The sequence below is a fragment of the Notolepis coatsorum genome (genome assembly GCF_963971535.1).
Source record: "Notolepis coatsorum genome assembly, chromosome: 3".
NCBI lineage: Eukaryota > Metazoa > Chordata > Actinopteri > Aulopiformes > Paralepididae > Notolepis > Notolepis coatsorum.
The window spans coordinates 15,647,085-15,666,544 of NC_140167.1; the positions used below are offsets into that span (position 1 = coordinate 15,647,085).

The window sequence follows — 19,460 nt, forward strand, 5'->3', positions numbered from 1 at the left end:
ACAAGGAATCAAATTTGGTCGTTTTTGGTGTGACATTGACAGACAGACAATTACGGTAGAATAAAAAAAATAGAAAGGTGGAATAAAATAAAATGGAATATAAACTAAATAAAAATAGGAGCCCAATATAATAGAATATAATTATAAAATGTTAATTAAAATAGGCCAGGGCTGTACAACTGTGCACGATGTGATACACAGATTATAAAAATAACAATACAGTGGGAGCATTTCCCATAATGTTGGCGTGTTCCTTTAACCCATCCTCACTATTTATAGGAGCAGTGGGCAGCCACAGTCTGGCGCCTCATAGGATGGAACCAACTCCAGTTCCAATGGCAGGAGTATGCATGTCTTTCATGGTAGAAAGGTACCAAGAGACAGGGCTGAGAGAGGGTAGGATGATTCCAGGACGCTGGAATTCACCGTTGAACCTCCACCCCCTTTTTCTTTAACATCTAATCAAGGTTTTTATGAATGTATACCCACCTTTGTATTTGGTACAAGGGATAAGCACACCATACCCTGTGTACTGGTAAAAGACACGATAGGTGTAACCACAACTAGTCATGCATATCGACATTACGGACACAGAAAACCTTACTCTGCACCTCGAATTGATCAGACAAACAATGGCCAGAGGGAAACCTGAGAATCACACGCATCGCAAACCCCCGGGCACAGCTCCCCTGCCTAATTCACTACACAAACAATGGCCTGAGGAAACCCTGTGAGAATCCCACGCTCGCAAACCCCCAGGCATGGCTCCCTATACCTCAGTATTTCAGGTATAGGAACTCCCTGGTTTTGGAAGATGAACAGCATCAGCCAGACGAATCTCGCGTGATTACACAATGGCTACCGGTCTGGCTGAACGAGTTGTGGGCCGGTATTGTTCTGTTGGTCATTCCATGGAGAAGTATCATTGTGACCGAGACCTAAACTGTTCCTATAGATTAGATTAGTTGATTAATCATTTGTTAGGTTGTTCTACCATGTTTTGTATACATTATTTCTTGAAATGTATAATAAACACATCTGCTGTGAGAGGTCCTTCCGTGTGATTACATGTAGGAAACACAATGATGTGTTTAGTCGATTACATCAACTAACCTTAGATAAGTGACTATGACTACTATAGTCGACTGAGACAGTACATTAGTTGAGGGCAGCCCTAAATGTTACATGACTTTACAAACATGACTGTCGTTCCACACAGCTTATAAACGGCCCTTACAAGCCAAATAACAAGGACTGCCATTTTGCCAAACATGGCAAGATGGAGTCTGCAGGCTACAATGGAGCTACAACAGTTAGTCGCCAGCCATGGCTAGTTCCATCATGCTTGAGGCCTTACTGGGTCAAACTAAATTTCTATTCTCAGCACCGATCGTATTATCTCAATAATTTAAACATCTCAACTTCAGTTAAAGCTGCAATAGGCAACATCGGAAAAATTTGCAAGAGTGAGTTTTCCTGCCCAGTAAAAATGGAGCAAGCTCTGCATCACTTTTCAAGCCCATGCACGCACAACCAAGGTTTCCCACAGACTCACAGAGGCACCAGCAGCTTGAAGCTTAATAAAAATAAAGTGGACAGGTGGACCTCTGTTTGATACCTGTGGTGATTTCCCTTTCACCTTCATACCACCAATTATAACAACATAATTAGGAGTGGCTGTATTTTTTAAGAAGACAGCAAAATGTTCAGAACATTCATTGTAAGATTGAGCTTCTTGACCCCTATACGCTATTTGTGACTGAGGGAGAGAGAAAAAGAAGGAAGGGACAGGCTAAATTAAGAAAGAGATGATATACTGTATATATACATATAGATAGAAAGATAAGCAGTATGTTCTTCCCTTGCTTCACCCCACGACAGTGGTAAATACTGAACTTTTGTGCTTCTGCCATTCTTTGGGAGAGCTAATTGAGTTTGGTTGCCATGATGGCACACAAAGGACATTCCAGTTGTGTTTTGTGGGGGTTGGCAAAGATGCAGGATGTGAGAGAATATAGGACTATGGTTTTTATCTACACAATTCGTATGTGTTTTTGTCTTGTTTGATACTGGTGGTAAAAACATTGCTGTGAATTTATTTCGTGTAGCTATCATTGGATATACCTGGGATGATTTCTTTATGGGAGAGAGTACAAGACATTTTGCAATTTGAAACAGTATCGCTAAGTAAGTTGTATGTGCATATATCTGCATCTGTAAAATGAACTGGATATATATCAAACTTTCCCATGGATGAGTTAATCAATTATAGAGTGTCTCCTGTGTGTGGATATGGTGTGTTTGTCTATCTGGGTCTTTCAATATGTCATGATGTGCTCTGTCCTTGTGTCCATGACTGTATTGTGACCTGTATCCCTATCGTATGTCTATGTGCTTTTGTTGTGTTTTTATTCTAATGTTATTTATCTTGATTTTATTCAGTTTTTAATGCTAACCCTTTTTCACACAGGATTTTTGCCTGTACCTTCTGGCAGGGGGACTGCCAATGGAAATGAGCCTTTTTTGGCAAAAAAAATTGGTGCATTTACATCTGTAAAATGTTTTATTAATGTACGCTGTCCCCCCTTGATCAAATAAAGTAAACCTAACCTAACCTGGATATTATTGTTATTAAAAAAAAAACAGAGAACAAAGACTGGGGAGAAAAGTTGAAAATCGTATCATCGCATTGTCCTTCCTTATCCGGTGCGTCATATCCGGTGCGAGAACTAGAGAGAAGAAAGACAGGGCACTCTGATTGGACGGCTAGATAATGCTAGATGTAACAACGGCGCCCATTGGCCCACAGATTGCCGCTCCCGGGCTCCTGCTTTGAACATAAATACAACCCGCTGCCTGACTCTCCTCCCAGAACCGAGGAGCTGTCAGAGAGACACTACGCTGTTGTTTCACAGCTCTCTGACAGAATACATGAAGAACTTGGGCAAGACTGAATATAGATTTGTAGTGCACGCAGAAATTCAGTATAATCGGATTGTATTTATTTTTCTAGCTTAGCAGTTCACTGGTTAGCATAGCATCCTGTGTGTTTACGCTTGAAGTTTGGAACCACGAACTGAATTTGCACATCCCGCGCCGACTTCAAAGAAGTGCATCCCGTCGCTACGCAACAATAACAATCTGCAGGATTTAAACGACTACATTTTTTGGTTGTAAACATGGAAATGGAACACGCTTTTATCCACACCAGTCCTGTCGGCAGAGGGTTTTTCGGTAGGCCCGATGCGATCACCCCCTCCTCGTTCTCGCTGCCCGGCCTGGACACAAAGAACTCTCACTGCAAGACCCTGTTCTCCCCCGAGCGCCCCGTCCTGCTGTCTCCCGTCACCAACCTGGCCCTGAACATGGACAACCTGGCTGTTCTCGGAGGGTAAGGATTCGTCTTGTTTTGTATTTTTTATCTCTGCTAGCTATGCTATGCTACATGTATCTGTTTAGCTCGTCTGCTGATTCTCAATTGGACTGACATCAACCAAACTCTGACCAGTTCTTCTTGTGCAACTTGATGATGGGATGCAATTATTATTATGTTTGCTCATGTTTTTGTGTCTTTTATTTTATTATAGGCAATGTGATATAACACCCACAAGGAAAAGACGCATGCCCGCCCTGCTAAAGATTCCCTCCTTTGCATCAGACGCTTCATCTGACGCTGGTAAGCATAGCAGTCACAAATGGAGAATGAATGGTCTATTGTCTGCGAATTGATGTCACAAGAAATTGTATGTTTTGCTCTACTTGGGAGGTTTGCCATCCCAAGATTTGATTTCTTAGTTTCTCCACTTTCTGTATGTAATGGTTGTGTGGTGCCATGTGTGTTTCTGCTACTGTCAACCCATCAGCTACGAGTAATATTGATCTGTGTGTTAATGATGATCTCTTCATTCAGGCCTTGGCATGGATTCCCCCGGTTATATGGATCCCATGGACATGGATGAGACGTAAGTTCCCCTGTCTTGTCTTCCTTGTCTCCTTGTCTCAATCTGCTTCCTTACTGCCCCCCCCCCCCTCCGCTTGGGTCCAGTCAAGCCAAACTCTATTCTCATCAACTGGGTTATTATGGGATTATTACTGTGGTGGTTCTGCCGTTGGGCTTTAAGCTGAGTGCTTCCTTCATTTTTATTAAGCAGATTAGCCGTTGAGCTGCATAAGCTTAACTTTCTTCATTAGCCGAGACCAGCATCCCTATATGTCCGTTGGTCGGTCCACAACAAATGGCAGTCGCAGCTATTGTGAATTTGTGCTTGTTTTTTGGATATCATATAGTCATGCTGATCTTTTGCAGAATGGCATAATTCCATCGGCTGTTTGATTAGTTTATATTATTTTGTGTTTCACCCTTGGATAGTAGCTCCAAGCAATTTAATTCCCTCAGCTATCTGCATGATGACTTGTTTCGGTTTTGCTAGGTCCTAAATGGTAGTCAAAAGTGAAACTTGGGATTGTGTTTCACATTGTCACTTTATCTTGCCCTAGTCTTGTTTGTATAATATCTAGGGCAGCCTTATCTTGGGTGGCCTCTGCCCATCTAGGCTGAGGCTCACTGAGCCTAATCTACAACCCAGACATCTGCCAACGCCTGATGACCCGAGGTTCCTTTGCTGCCGCATTTGGTCCTCGGAAGACCCCATTCACCTCCTTACAGCTGTTGGGTTGCTATGGAGTTTTTAGTGTGTGGGGGGGGGGGGGGGGCCCGGGGGTAGTTACCCCCCTGGCACACTCCTCTATGCCCTGTTATTTCAATGGGAGGGCAGTGGGGGTGGAGGAGCAGACTGGAATTCTATATCGCGAGCTATATAATGGGGGCGCCCCCCTTTGCTGTACTAAAGCAAAAGCCTCCCCCTTCTCCAGTCTCCATTGAATTGAGACACACTCCCCTCGACAAACAAAGGGCTCTTGCAGAATAGGGGATGGCAACGTTGGTTCCAGCAGGCATATGGCAGATTAGCTGATCTCTGTACCCCCCCCCACCTCCTGCCCCCCATACGTTATGCTGAGCCCTTCACCAGTTTAGCATACAGGTGGATATTGCTGCAGTGCAGACCACCTCTTGGGTTTTTTTGTTCACCCCCTCTTCCCCTCAGCCAACAGTTCCCATTGCCCTTCCAATAGACCCGGGTCCTTTGTCTCTGTCGTTTTATGCTTTGTGTGGCACGTCGGCTCGGGACCGACGAGCTGTGGCTGCCTTCCAGCCTCCTTGGCCAACAGGCTTTATTGAAAAGACTGTTTGCTGTGGTTACTTGTATGTACTTGAAATCTTTGGCTGCATTTCAACCCCTTTTTCTTCCCCTGTCCTTTTTAACCATGTCACTAATGACTTCTCTTTTTTGGTTCTCTTATTGCAGTTTCGAAAAGGCCCACATCCCAGTCAACGAGTGAGTTGCTATTCCATATTGCGCTCCAATATAATCATTAACTGGCTTGTTGATTTTGTTATCAGTTGGCACCTTTCTTTATTGAAATTACATTGCCGTCTATAGAGTAATTTACTCAAAAGTAAATGAGACTCTCACGTATTGATCTTTTGCTGACTGGTATCTTCCCCTCCTCTCTCCGACTTGTAGGAGTAAGATGCCCATCCGGAGAAGAAACTCTCTTCCGGTGAGTTCACAGACATCGCTGCATTATAGCAAGTTAATTATTTCTTACAGCGGGTGTAATTAAACGACATATCCGATGTTCACAATACTACCAGATGTTGCCCCGTTTGGGACCGTGTCACAGAGTTTCTCTTTAGCACCCTGATAATGGGGGGGGGGGGGGGGGGGGGGCGGCGGCATGTCTTGAATGACTAATTGGATGCTGAATTGGTTGTAAACCTGCAGTGTGAACCAGCCTCCTCTGAGCAGCCCTTGTGTTCTCTTTTCAGCTCCAGCTCCTGGGCTTCAGTCCAGCTCTGAAGGGGAAGGACCCGGACCCTCATCGCTACGGCATATTTGGCAGACGGCCTTCGCAGGGAGCCATCTCCAGACATGGCAACAAAGAGAACATGCCCGAGGTCAGCATTGTTGTGGCTCTGTTGTAGTAATGGATCAAATACATTCCGACGCGCTCAACCTCTCCGTGTCGACAGTGGGGGTGCAAAAAGGGTTTTTTGAGTAAAAATGGGTATATTAAAAAAAAAAGGTGTCAACAGTAGTGCGCGGTACTAGACAGCGCTTTGTAAACACAGCCATTTTTACACCCGGTGCATGCCCTCCAGGTAAATGGTGGTAGTGCTTTACGCCAACCTTTAACCTCAGTTTGGTTGTTTCTCACCTGCAGGAGGGCTTTGAGTTCAAGAAACCGACCATGCCCGTGTCTCGTTTCCGCATGCGTTCCTTCAACCACGGACAGGTCAAGGAGGCCTTCGCCCGGCGCCCCAACTCTGCACCGGCCCTCATGGTACGTGTGGGCTGTTTGTTTTTCCACCGGCCAGTCTCGTACCATTTTGTCTTTACTCCATCCAAATTGCTATACATTACTACGGAGTGCCTACATTTTTTTTTTGTGTGGGAATTGTACCCCTTAACCCTGGCCTCTAAAGCTACATGTGATTTATAGTGGCAGGACATAATATAGTATAGTTTTGCATAGAACTAACCCGGTTCCACAACAGACTGCAAACGAGGGCCAAGGTGCTCTGAAAGGGTGGACAAACGCTAATGCGTTTGAAATAATTAATTGAAAAGAGGAAGACAAAGGATGTTCCTCGGCATCTGTGTAAATATTTGTAGACTCGTTGGCGTTTTGTCAGTTTAGTTTTTTTAAGAGTGCAATAGCAGTCATTGTTTCCTGCTGTGCTAATTCACAGATCCATTGTCGGGTAAATTCTAACCCCCCCCCCCTCTTCCCTTAGCTCTCTCCACCCCCCTCCCTACGGCTGGACTCTGACGACCTGAGTCCCATGTTCCTGAGGCCCTCGTCCCTCACCTGCTCCCCGAACGACGATGACGACGGCTTCCTGGACGCGTTGGACGACAATACCGAGGTGAGTCTCGCAGGCTCCCGGTTCATCTGTAGTGGTTCAAGCCACTACATTGGTGAATTAATGTCCCATGCATTAAACTGCCTGTACAAAGGGCCACAAAAACTCCAATTATACAGCTGACCCAAGTGTCTGCTGTAAAGTGCAATTGGACCAATGCTGATGTATCGGCGCGTCACTAGTAGGGGTGGGAATCACCAGAGGCCCCACAATACAATATTATCACCATACCATAGAGTCGCAATATTGTACTGTCCCCATATTTTGCTTTATTACCTTTTTTTTCGATTGCAAAATGATGTCTCCTATGGAAAAATTCTGCAATAAAAATGTATATTGATCTAATACGACTTTCAGTCTGTTCTGGTAATGGGGTTATCAAGCAAAAGGTCAGCAGAAGAGATTAGATTACATATGTTCTCTTTTAGTTTAGGAAATCTATTTGAACTTTTCCCGTCTTGATATTACAGTGGGCAACCAGCCACAAATAAATCTGTGGGAAACGAGTGTACAGAAATGAAACTCTGGCTCCGAAACCACTTAGTATTCTCGCTATTCATTATTCAACAGTACATTTTCGGATGAGACCCGGTACACGCTATAGTCCTTCCTTCTCGCCGCGAAAATGTACGTGTTGCCCGACTAACCTCCCATCGCCTCTCTTACAGGACGACTCCGACATGCCCATGGGGATGGCCAGCTTGCTCACCGCCCCGCTGGTGACCGACCACGCGGAAGACGACTCGGTAAGGCTCGGCACGGCGAACCTCTTCGTTATCGTACAGATACTTTGACTGCTGTAGCTTTAGACCGTGTGTTTGAGCTGCCTATTAAAGTACTCAAAGGAAGCTCTCGGCACATCAATCCATTTTCAGGCCTCGATGCAATCCGACTAAACTGATCCTTTCCTTCCGACAGCCCTCCCCCATTCACTGTCGGCCGCGGGGGCTGTTCCGCTCCCCCTCCACGCCCTGTTCGATGGTCCGGGGCGCGATGAAGCGTCCCGACTGCCCCAGGGACGAGGTCACGCCCATGAGGGTGAAGAGACGACGCAGCCTGGCGGGAACACAAGTGGAGCAGGACACCATGTCGCCACGCTCGGTCAGTACAGGTGCCCGGCTCCCAGACTCACGGGAGATTGGTTAACTAGCATTCGCTCTTTGTCTTTTTTTTTTTGTTTTTTTTAGGCTCCAATCTTATGGAACATGGCTTATTTATTAAAATGGCTCGAATGCGTTTGAAAAATCGATAAACTGTGCAGCACAGACTATTATCAAGATGGTTCACTTCTTTTTTAAGTGTTGCTGCTATAACTGTACTATGCCCTGCTTTAAACCATGATTGCTGTGGTTGTAAAATACTAGGACTAGCACCCAGGAAGGCCTGTAACTGAAACGACTGTTAAAAGCTCAGCACATAGCTGCTTCATGTAAAATTTAATGCATTTTCGGCTGCATATTATAGCTTAGTGTGACTCAGTTTCTGGTCTGTAGTTTCCTGTTTTTGTGTTCCGCTACATCTGCTGTCTCTTCCTGTCTTTCTGTATCATTAAAGGGGTACTATACCAGCCACATTTTAAGACTTGCAATATGTTATTTCCATGGCCTAGGAAACATCGATATTTGTGAACATGGAGCCACTCTCCCAAAACCAGAGTAAGAATAGAACTTGTAATGTTGCTTCATGACAATGAATGGGAGACTTTACTTTGTCGAGCCACCAAGTAAGATAAGATAAGATAAGATAAGATGGATAAGATATTTCTTTATTGATCCCCTTGGGATAATGTATAGCTATGAGGTCATTGTCGCAAAATAATTGACCGACACATGGAGTTTAAAATACCGAGGCGCAGCGCCGAGGTGTTTTAAACGTCAGTGAAGGTCAATTATTTTGCGACAATGATCGAGTATAGCTATACATTATCCCGCTTATTACATGGCTAACTTATATATATATATATATATATTTTATATATATATAACAAATATACCTAATTCATTGTACACCATCGACAAGACGAGATCAAATGCAAACGCAGTTGTTCTGTGGCTCTGTCAGCCCAAATAAAGTGATTATTATTATCGGCAGTCGGCAGGTCTGTGGTCTGATTGCACTGATTGAGTGCAGCTGTGCATATGCTGAGCAGCACTGATACAGTGTTGTAGTGGGCTTGATTGCGAACAGCTGCGCGCAGAGGTCCGTTATGTAAGGGATAATGTATAGCTACGAGGTCATTGTCGCAAAAGAATTGACCGACACGTAGTTTAAAATACAGAGCCGCCTCGGCGAGGTGTTTTAAACGTCAGTGAAGGTCAATTATTTTGCGATGATGACCGAGTAAAGCTATACATTATCCCGCTTATTACATGGCTAACTTACTAATAATATACCTAATTCATTTGACAAATCGCAGTTCTGTGGCTCTGTCAGCCCAAATAAAGTAATTATTATTATCGCGGGCAGCCTCTGTTCTGGCTCCGCTGTAATCGTCACACACACTCCGCTGTCGGTGCAGCCGCGGCAGGTGTGTCTGATTTGCTGCACTGATGTGGGCTTGATTGCGAACAGCTGCGCACATCGGTCATTATTGTGTAATAATGACCGCTGTCGGGGGGCTATTGACCAATCACAAGCAAGCATTTCAACTAATGTGAAAACGCCATGTAATAACGTGTGATAACGGACCTCTGACGCGCTATTGACAATCGCAAGCAAGCATTTCGGCGATTGTGAAAACGCCATGTAATAACATGAGCTTAATTTTATGGTGACGTTTTCAGTACTGAAAATGTCAGTCATCCTTACCATTTGTCTATGGAACAACTCCAGAATATATACTTGATGCGATCTGGTTTTTAGCGAATCTTTTTTTTAGAGTTGCTAATTTTTACTTAATATTTGTCTTGGACCAGAGAAGTGGCACGTGAATGCTTAAAATAGAGTAGTTCCCCCTTTTAATCCGCTAACTTAAACTTTGTATTTACTCCCTCAGATCCAGAGGTCCAAGTCCTTCTGTCAGAAGGAGATTGAGAAGATCCTGGACAGGGAAGACAGCGCCATGGAGCTGATAGGAGATTTCACCAAGGTACGGTCCAACTTGTTGCTCATCATGTCTACATTAATTACAGAAAATGACTCCGTCCAACTTTTAATTGTTTTAAATTTAATAGAATCTCGTATGCTGATCTATCCCAATTAGATGACATAAATTGGGACTGTAAATCTAATTTGTTCCTCTTTTTGCTTCAGCCTTTTGTGCTTCCCACCGTGGAGGACAAACATCAGGACCTCAAGTACATCACGCCTGAGATAGTGAGTCTTATCCTGCCAACGTTACCGTTCATTTAATAACTCAGCAAAGCCTTCTGCTCATTGATTGTTGTGGCCGCTCAGAGAATTAGAAATCTGACATGTGCTGTACTTGACCCTCAGATGGTGGCTGCTCTCAACGGCCAGTTCAACCAGATGGTGGACAAGATCATCATCGTGGACAGTCGATACCCCTACGAGTTTGACGGAGGACACATAAAGGTGAGTGGTCCACTAGTGATTTAACTTATGAGTGTTCCACTAGTGAGTACCCATGTTCACTCCTGGGAGCTCTTTTGAAACAAGACTTAATTCTTTTATTTTAAGTGGGGTAATGGCTCTTCTTGGTCTGTTTATTCTATCGTAGAGGAATGCTTAACATGTACAAAACGGACCCTGTGGCTGGTTACCTTACCGATCACCAGATTTTTATAAAAAATAATATATTATATTGAGGCTTGGCTGGCGCTAGTTTCAGGGGACCTGCCACTGTTGTCAAATATGTAATTTGATCCAACCGAGTGTCTGTAGTGTTCAGTAGAAACTGCAAAGTAAACTCTAGCCAACTGCAGGGTGGGATGTGTGTTAGAAATAACATTTAGCTAAAATAATCTTTACACGGTCCACTGAAGAAGGAAAAGGGAGTGGCTGTGTATTGTGTTTAATGGTGTCTTTTCCTCCATCAGGGAGCTCTGAACCTGCACCAGGAGGACCAAGTTGAGGACTACCTCCTCACGACCCCCATCGTTCCCTCCTGCCCGGACAAGCGTGTCCTCATCGTCTTCCACTGCGAGTTCTCCTCGGAGCGCGGCCCCCGCATGTGTCGCTTCGTCCGGGAGAAAGACCGCTCCATGAACGACTACCCCAGACTCCACTACCCCGAGCTCTACATCCTCAAGGGCGGATACAAAGAATTCTTTCCCTATTTCAAGGTAAGGAGAACTTAAAAAGGCCCCCTCCCTCTTTTCACGATCCGCTCAAATCTACCGGGAGCTTGGTGCATCTGGGGCGACGGCTTGTATGGAACGTGCAGGAATAAAAATTGCCGCAAAAGTCCAGCCGCTAGTTCAGTGTTGCAATGTTGTATTTTTTGTTTTTGCTAGTATGGTCATGAATTTGGTATGCATTTTTTCTCTGAGGTGGTATTTTTTTTCGTGTTGAAACCAGCAGATACCCCGGCTAGCTAACTTGTTATGTTGCATAGTTTGCAGATGACATGTGCTTATATTTGGATGTCCGCCTGACTCTTTTCTCGCCCCTCCCTCCCCGGTGCAGTCGCAGTGTGAACCCCAGGACTACAGACCCATGCACCACGAGGACTACAAGGAGGACCTGAGGAAGTTCCGCCTCAGGAGTCGCACGTGGGCCGGGGAGCGCAGCAAGAGAGACCTCTACAGTCGCCTAAAGAAGCTTTAAAAGACTGCCCGCCACTGCCTCTTACACCTCACACTGCCACCCCCCCCCCTAAGAGACCTACCGGTAGTACAGCTGCCTCAGGACCCCCGAGGCTTTGTCTCCCACCACTCACCCCCCCCCCCCCCCCCCCCTGCCGTCCGGAGGACGTGTCTTCTTCTGGATGCGCCGAGAATAAGTTTCACATAAGTCTTACCAAGTTTCCCCCTCCAGATGTCTCGACTGCCATGCTCTGAGCCCAAAGGAAGATATTTATGCAAAAATAATTGAGGGCAACGGTATGTGGAGAGCTGAACCTTAACCTGTGCTTGATGCAAAAAATTGTGTTTTACCCTGTGTCGTGAACCCTGCCATTTTAAAGCTGCCGTGGGCAACTTCTGAGAAATTGGCAACAGTGAGTATAATACGTGCCCAGCTGGAAGCCCATGCACACGAGGCTTCTCCAGACTCCCAGAGGCACCCGTGGCTTTAAGCCTAATAAATAAATTAACTAAATTAAAATTAATTAAAAGAAATTATTCCCAAGGAACACCGCTTGACGGGTCAAAAATGATCTCATTGGTCGTTAAAGTCGGGCTGAATCCAACAAACGCTCCCAAGAGGCGTAGCTAGGTCACATTCTTTGAATGGTTGTTGAAGGTGGTTCTGTGCGAGGCCTGTGTTACGCGTGAATGGGCTTCAAAGGTGACTCAAGAGCTTGCCCTATTTCCGCCTGGCAGCTAAACTCTCTTGCCCTATTTCTGCCAGACAGGTAAACTCGTTTGTTACTACTACGCTTGTTCTCCGAAGTTGCCTACTGCTGGCTGTGTACTCTGTGAACTGAGATGTGAAGATTTTTTTTAAAACCACTTGGACCTACAGTCTGTTTTGACTTTGTCTATATAACTGGAGTCATTGCCAGATTGCAGCAAGGCGAGCCCAATCACCACCACTGCTGAGTCTGAAGTCCTCACTGGATACTGTTTTTTGTATGTCATGTTCACCCTTTTTTTTTTAATTTAAGCGCTTAATTTAAATCCCTAATGCCGTTTTGTTTTCTACTTTTTTATATTGGGTTCTTGTGTTGATCGTGTTGTTAACCCCGTGTTTTAAAAGTTGAGTTTTTTTTTTTTGAAAGCATTTCACTCTCTCACCACTGCCTGTATTATGTGCCATCGTTCATTTGGTTTTTTAAACGTGTTGGTTTTGATACAGGCCTTTGTTTTCTTTAGAGACTAGAACCCGGTCAGTTAAAATAGGCTTTGTTTTTTTTAAGCCTCGACCGAAACAAAAGCGGACACTTCCTGTTAACTTTGCAGAGATTTTCAAATGCTGCAGGTCAGCAAGCTGTGAGGAATTTGCTTGTAAAAACGCCCCTGGTTACGCTTTTGAATCACCTAATTATTTTAAAGGGAGAAATGACTTCCTTCTGTGCAGAGCCACGTTGTGTCTGATGTGCGGTGGTATGAATTTTGGTACTGGCTCATGGGGGAGTTTGTGAAATAATAAAGATCTCATGTGCATTTCAACCCTTGTTCTAACTTTTCTTGAGTAGTAAAGTTCTCAACTGTGTTCTTTAACACTTTCACTGCCGCACTACCAAAACGGTTAACCCTTTCACTGTGACGATTCACAGAAGGTTAACCCTTTCACTGCCACACAACAGCCGGTTACCCCGGTTGTGTGATAGTAAAAGGGTTAACCTTCTGTCGTGTGGCAGTGAGAGGGTTATGCCCTGTGGATTTATCCTCGTGATAAATGGGCCTAAAACATGTCCACACGGTAAACGAGACCATCTGACTGCCCCTTTAAAATCGCACACAGTGCTGCTAGTGTTTTTCAAATCCTCCCGCTGCAGCCCGACCTTGCCGTTCCCAGCTCCTCGCACGCATGCGTCTACACAGCCCACTGCATTCCTTTCCACAGAGGGAGCGGCCTTGTGGGGGGGGTGGGGGCTGGGGGGGAGCGTGAGACCGTCAAGTTTACCCTCCTCACGTGTCTCGGAGTTGGTCAACGTGTGCGTGCTGGTAGCCGGGGAGGGGAAAAAGGTCCCACATGCTCTGGAAACGTGAGGGATCCTGAGTGCTAAAAGTTTTTTCAAAAGTCCCGCCCCTCTGGCAGCCTGCCCAGAACATTCAAATCATGCAGAGGTTTCCTCTAGGCTAAGGCTAGTGGCTGTAGAGCGGGGGTAGGTGGGGCCTAACAAAAATAATGGTTGGTTTCAGGTTGGTTGTCAGTTTGGCCATGGGTAGGTAGGGAATTTTTTTTTTTTTTTTTTTTTTTATTCTTTCCCACGGCGACTATGGATAGGGAATTTCTTTATTTAATTAACCCTTTCACTGCCACACGACAGAAGGTTAGCCCTTTACTATCACACAACCGACGGCGATGCTCCATCATTAGCATCATTAGCTCCGCGGATGCGGAGCTAATGATGCTAATGATGGAGCATCGCCGTCGGTTGTGTGATAGTAAAGGGCTAACCTTCTGTATTGTCACAGTGAAAGGGTTAACCGGCTGTCGTGTGGCAGTGAAAGGGTTAAAATGTTCACAACAACATGGATGCATGTACTCTGCCAGCATGTTTAATATCCATAATACTAAATGTTTGACTAAGATTTCTATGAAACTTTATTCTAAAAAAAAAAAAAAAAACATTTTTTTTTTTTTTTAATATATAATTTTTTTTTAAAACTCATAAAATATATTGGGTCGCACCTAAATCGGCAGGGTCGGTCGGCAACCTGAAACCAACCATTATTTTTGTTAGGCCCAGTGGCTGTAGAGCGGGGGTAGGTGGGTTCTTTTTTTGCCTTCCTCCGAGGCCTAAATGCAAGCTTACAGGCAACAGTTTCTAGTTGAAAGGTATCATTAGGTGTCTTGCATGCTAAACTATCTGTTACAAAGGCCAAACGTCCCGGGAAAATGGCGGTGTAATTAATACTCCACTACTGTGGAAACTGGTTTTACTAGTAGTCATAGGGTGACTAAATGTTACACAAATGCGGTTTCCTTAAGAGTCATGATCTCTGGGATTTAGAATGGATTAATCTAAACTTGTGTAGATTCATCTGTATATTCTGAGTGCGTCGGATTAACTAAAAACGTGGCTCTCTCGTGTACCGTGTCATGCATGGTTTGGGTTTACTTACACGAGAGAGGCCAAGTTTTAGAATTGAGAGGTTTATTTGTCACATGCATACAGTGAAATGCGGGTGGTCATGCCCGCATTGATTGTGCAAAATACAATAATAAAATAGGCATAGAAAAAATAAACATAGAAAAATAAACTCAAGATATGCATGTTAAAAAAAAGAAAGACACTCCTGAGAAACGTTCCTATACACACTACCATACAATTTACAATTTTAACTCTTAATGTATCTAAACTATACTATTAGTACCTCCTTCCTTTAAAGTGACTTTCTATTTTTTTAAGTGACCACTTGCAGTCGCGCAAGTGTATAGAGGAATCATCTCTCCTCTTCTGGTACCGGCCCCATTACCCGGGCTCTATTTTGATGTAAAATTCAATCGTTTGCAAAGTTGAAGTGGGACAACTTTTGGCCAGATTTTGATATTAGATTCAAATGTATTGTCATTATACAGCACAAGTAGTACAACGAAAGAAGTTTGGCATCCAGAGTGCAAATGAAACAGTAGTGCAATAGTAATGTACAGGTGATTAAACTGGGTATAAACTATATAAATTTGTTATACTGAGTAGTGCGATGTATGTACAGAGTTGTATTAATATGTACAGTGATACAGTTATGAAGACACTATGGTAGTAAGTCATACCGGCCAGCAGCGTAACAGTAAGATATGTAAAAAGGATTATATGCTCGTATGTACAGATAGATGTGGATATATATATATACACACGGTAAGAGTATTATTGTACATTTGGGGATTTAAGCGGTGGAAAGACTGCAATCATAACCAATCATCTGGAAACACTTATTTTCATGCAGAATCAGCCGAACAACTGAGGAGTAAATGTTTTTAAAACGAAAGAAGAGCCACCAGAGGAAAGTGGGTGGGATGAGAACTAGCCCTTAGCCTGAGGGGAAGGTTGGGATGTAGACCCTAACTGTGCTGTTGTGTACCTGGGGGGTAGGATGGGGTGGGGGGGTAGGATGGGGTGGATACTTGCTCCTGGTCTCCATGGCTTCCTTCTGTTTGGTCTGATCTTGTGCACAGTGACCAGGGGTGTAAAGTACTTGAGTAATTGTACTTTGTTACAATACTTAAGTACTGTTTTTGGGGATTTGTACTTTACTCGAGTATTATTAAGTTTGTATACTTGTACTTTTACTCAATTACATTAGAGAAAAAAAACATACTTTTTACTCCTTACATTTAAAATGCAGACCTACAATCAATGGAAAATTAACCCGCCCATACCCATGCTGATTGGTCCTTGTGCAGGACTAGAAAGCGGGGATCTTTGATTAAACACCTGCTATCAGAAGAATAGACAGTCAGAAAAAAAGTTTTTACTTTTACTTTTTAATACTTAAGTACATTTAAAAGTAGAAACTTTTTTACTTTTTGAGACGGTACCCATACTTTCACTTAAGTATAATTTCTGCATACTTTTTACACCCCTGACGGTGAGGCAGCAACACATACAATAAATAATTTGAGTTCAAGTGTGGCAGCTTGGAATGGGTGGGTACAGTAGTTGTTTGGGGGGGGGGGGGGGGTTGTGGTATATATACCAGTATATATACATAATGTATGTATGCATAGGTGTATTGTTTTTGTTCATGTTTTTGTTTGCTGTGAAAAAAAGAGTATCCTATTAGGTGTATAAGGTATAAGCTAGTTGTTGTAGCCAGGAGTTACGAGGAGGTTCATTGCCGCTACATAGTCAACGATGGGTTGCCAAGTCTTGAGGAATTTCTCAACAGAACCTTGTAACGTCTTTTCCAGTCCAAGGTGCCACATGACATCTCTGATCAACATAACGGTGGGATGCTGTCTCAGGTTCTCTCATTTGTCCCACATTATCAGAGACAATTAAATAAATACAGAGATCCAGAAATGTTATAATATTGGACACAACCAGAATATGTGGCCCAAGGAGGCAGGGAAGACCCCACAGTAAAAAAGTAAAAAGAATAAAGGCCAAACACTATACAAAATATACAATATACAAAACTAAAGTACAAAATGCAAAAACTTGGTAGAGATATAGTGCAAATCTTTTAGTAATAAATAGATAAAATATGGTGTAGTATTAAAAAGTGGCTAAAGTGAGTGTGTGCAATGAACATAGAATGGATGGGTTAGTGTAGAATAGCATTGAGCATCCTGATGGCCTGGGGATAGAAGCTCCTTGTGAGTCTCTGTACTGGCCATGAGACTCCAGTAGCGCTTGCCTGACCGCAGCAGTGCAAAGAGGCAGTTGTTTGGGTGACTATAGAGTCTTTGACTATTCTCTATAGTCAAAATATTCACTATAGCCATGGCCCTACAACGCCTGGTGTAAATGTCCTGGAGAGTGGGAAGCCCACCTCATATAGATGCAGTGTGCGCACCCTTCTGTGCCTCTATCCATCACTCCTCCGTTAAACCAATGCCCAAACCCTCCTTCCCAGGCGACTTTCACTGTATACCCGTCTTAAAGCGGACCAGTACTTCAGTAGACCTCTCTGCTGAAAACACAGACCAGATGTGTGTGGTGGTGTTTTTCACTGTATACCGTGGCTCGGGAGGTAGAGCAGTCGTCGGGTAATCCGGAGGTTCCCGGTTTGATTCCCGCTCCTCCCAGGCAGTGTGTCGAAGTGTCCTTGAGCAAGACACTTAACCCCTAATTGCTCCTGATGAGCAGGTTGGCACCTTGCATCGTCACCTCAGTTGTCGGTGTGTGAATGTGAGTTAATGGGTAAGATGTGAGGAACCAATTGTAAAGCGCTTTGGAGAAAAGCGCTATATAAATGCAGCCATTTACCCATCTTAAAACGGACCAGTACTCGAGTAGACCAGTACTTCAGTAGACCACTCTGCTGAAAACACAGACCAGATGTGTGCGTGGTGTTTTTCACTGTATACCCGTCTTAAAGCGGACCAGTACTTCAGTAGACCAGTAGACCGCTCTGCTGAAAACACAGACCAGATGTGTGCGGTGGTGTTTTTCACTGTATACCCGTCTTAAAGCGGACCAGTACTTCAGTAGACCAGTAGATCGCTCTGCTGAAAACACAGACCAGATGTGTGCGGTGGTGTTTTTCACTGTATACCCGTCTTAAAGCGGACCAGTACTTCAGTAGACCACTCTGCTGAAAACACAGACCAGATGTGTGCGGTGGTGTTTTTCACTGTATACCCGTCTTAAAGCGGACCAGTACTTCAGTAGACCAGTAGACCGCTCTGCTGAAAACACAGACCAGAGATGTGTGTGGTGGTGTTTTTCCTCCCATGTGGTCTTCACATGTACTCGTCAACGGGGGGCTGGTTCCTTCACATCATGTAGCAACCTTTGTCTGGGGGAACGCTTGACTGACTGATTTCTGAGGTTCGGTGTCCGGAGGGGGCGGGAGACCCTCGCACCTTTTGCTGAGGCATTCGTTGAGGCAACACTTCCAGGGGCTTCCTCTCCCTTTGACGCTCTCCCTGTCTTAATAAAACCGGGAAACACATTATGTGTATATGCAGGCTATATAATGCATCATTAGCAGGCGTTTTAGGTCTAAATGGGTTAAAATGCAGATGGTTCAGTTTAACCCCTGAAAAAATTAAAGTCTTGAAAACCAATCAATGATAAACCATATAACTCTGTTTTTATGTTTCCAAAGGAACAATATTTTCAAACTGTATTATCTAAGTAAGTTAGAACGTTGTGTTCATTCATAGTTAAAGACAGTAGAGGTTGAATACTTTATTATCTAAAGACGGCAAGTTAGAGCGTTGTGTTCATTCATGGTTAAAAACAATGGAGGTTGAGTACTTTATTATCTAAAGACGGTAAGTTAGAGCGTTTTTTTCATTCATAAACAGTAGAGGTTTAATACTTTATTATCTAAAGATGGTAAGTTAGAACGTTGTGTTCATTCAGTTAAAAACAGCAGAGGTCAAGTACATCCTTGTGACATAGCACATCCACACTCCAAGCGATTTGGATCGAGGTTACGACTGCACGGGCCATCCAAAATATAACAAAATCGACTTAAAATTATGGTTCTTCGGTGCAAGGGTTTGACCCTGCCGAGTGAGAGTGGACGACGGGTTCTGTACCACAATGCAATTCCTACCACCTCACCCTCCCGTTGTTGACACCCCCACCCCGGGTTCCAGCAGCTGGGCTGAGAGCGGATCAAAGAGGCCTCACATGAAAGCCACAGGACGGGTGTCAACTCTGGCTCTCTCTGCTTGCTGTGACCTTGTTGACACTGACAGTAACAAGTGACAAGGCCTAGTTTCTGGACTGCCCTCTCGCAGCGAGTTGTTACACACGCAGGGCTGGTAAAACAAGAAGGCAGGGAGATGTTGCAGGTTTCCTCTGTCGCTGTGGGGGTTTTGGTTTGTTGTAAAGCATTCAAGTGCAAAATGCTACCAGGGGATGTTTTTGCTGTTGTTTACGTAAGATAAGATATTCCTTTATTGATCCCCTTGGGGGGGAAATTGGGGCGTCATAGCAGCATGGGGGAGGGGAGGTACAGGTATGGACAGGGTAATAGTAGAAATAAATAAATATAGGCAATACAATTTGATCTGAATATAAAAATATGAGAAAAAATAAATAATGTAAACATAATTTACT

The 19,460-nt window shown here is 44.0% G+C and overlaps 1 protein-coding gene across 2 annotated transcripts; it reads left to right on the top strand.

Annotated features, from left to right (window-relative positions):
* Positions 1–2,886: 2,886 nt before the first annotated feature.
* On the top strand, positions 2,887–13,215 carry cdc25b (cell division cycle 25B). Of its 2 annotated transcripts, XM_084309885.1 has the most exons (15): positions 2,887–3,391; positions 3,588–3,676; positions 3,911–3,962; positions 5,367–5,396; positions 5,586–5,622; positions 5,891–6,019; positions 6,286–6,405; positions 6,860–6,991; positions 7,657–7,734; positions 7,907–8,089; positions 9,984–10,076; positions 10,241–10,303; positions 10,424–10,522; positions 10,987–11,232; positions 11,576–13,215. In XM_084309885.1, exons 1-15 carry the CDS (start codon positions 3,180–3,182, stop codon positions 11,714–11,716), a joined length of 1,704 nt encoding a protein of 567 aa, XP_084166011.1. In that variant the 5' UTR covers positions 2,887–3,179; the 3' UTR covers positions 11,717–13,215. The 2 variants fall into 2 exon arrangements, with proteins under 2 accessions (XP_084166011.1, XP_084166012.1); XM_084309886.1 differs by lacking the exon at positions 6,286–6,405.
* The last annotated feature ends 6,245 nt before the right edge of the window (positions 13,216–19,460 follow it).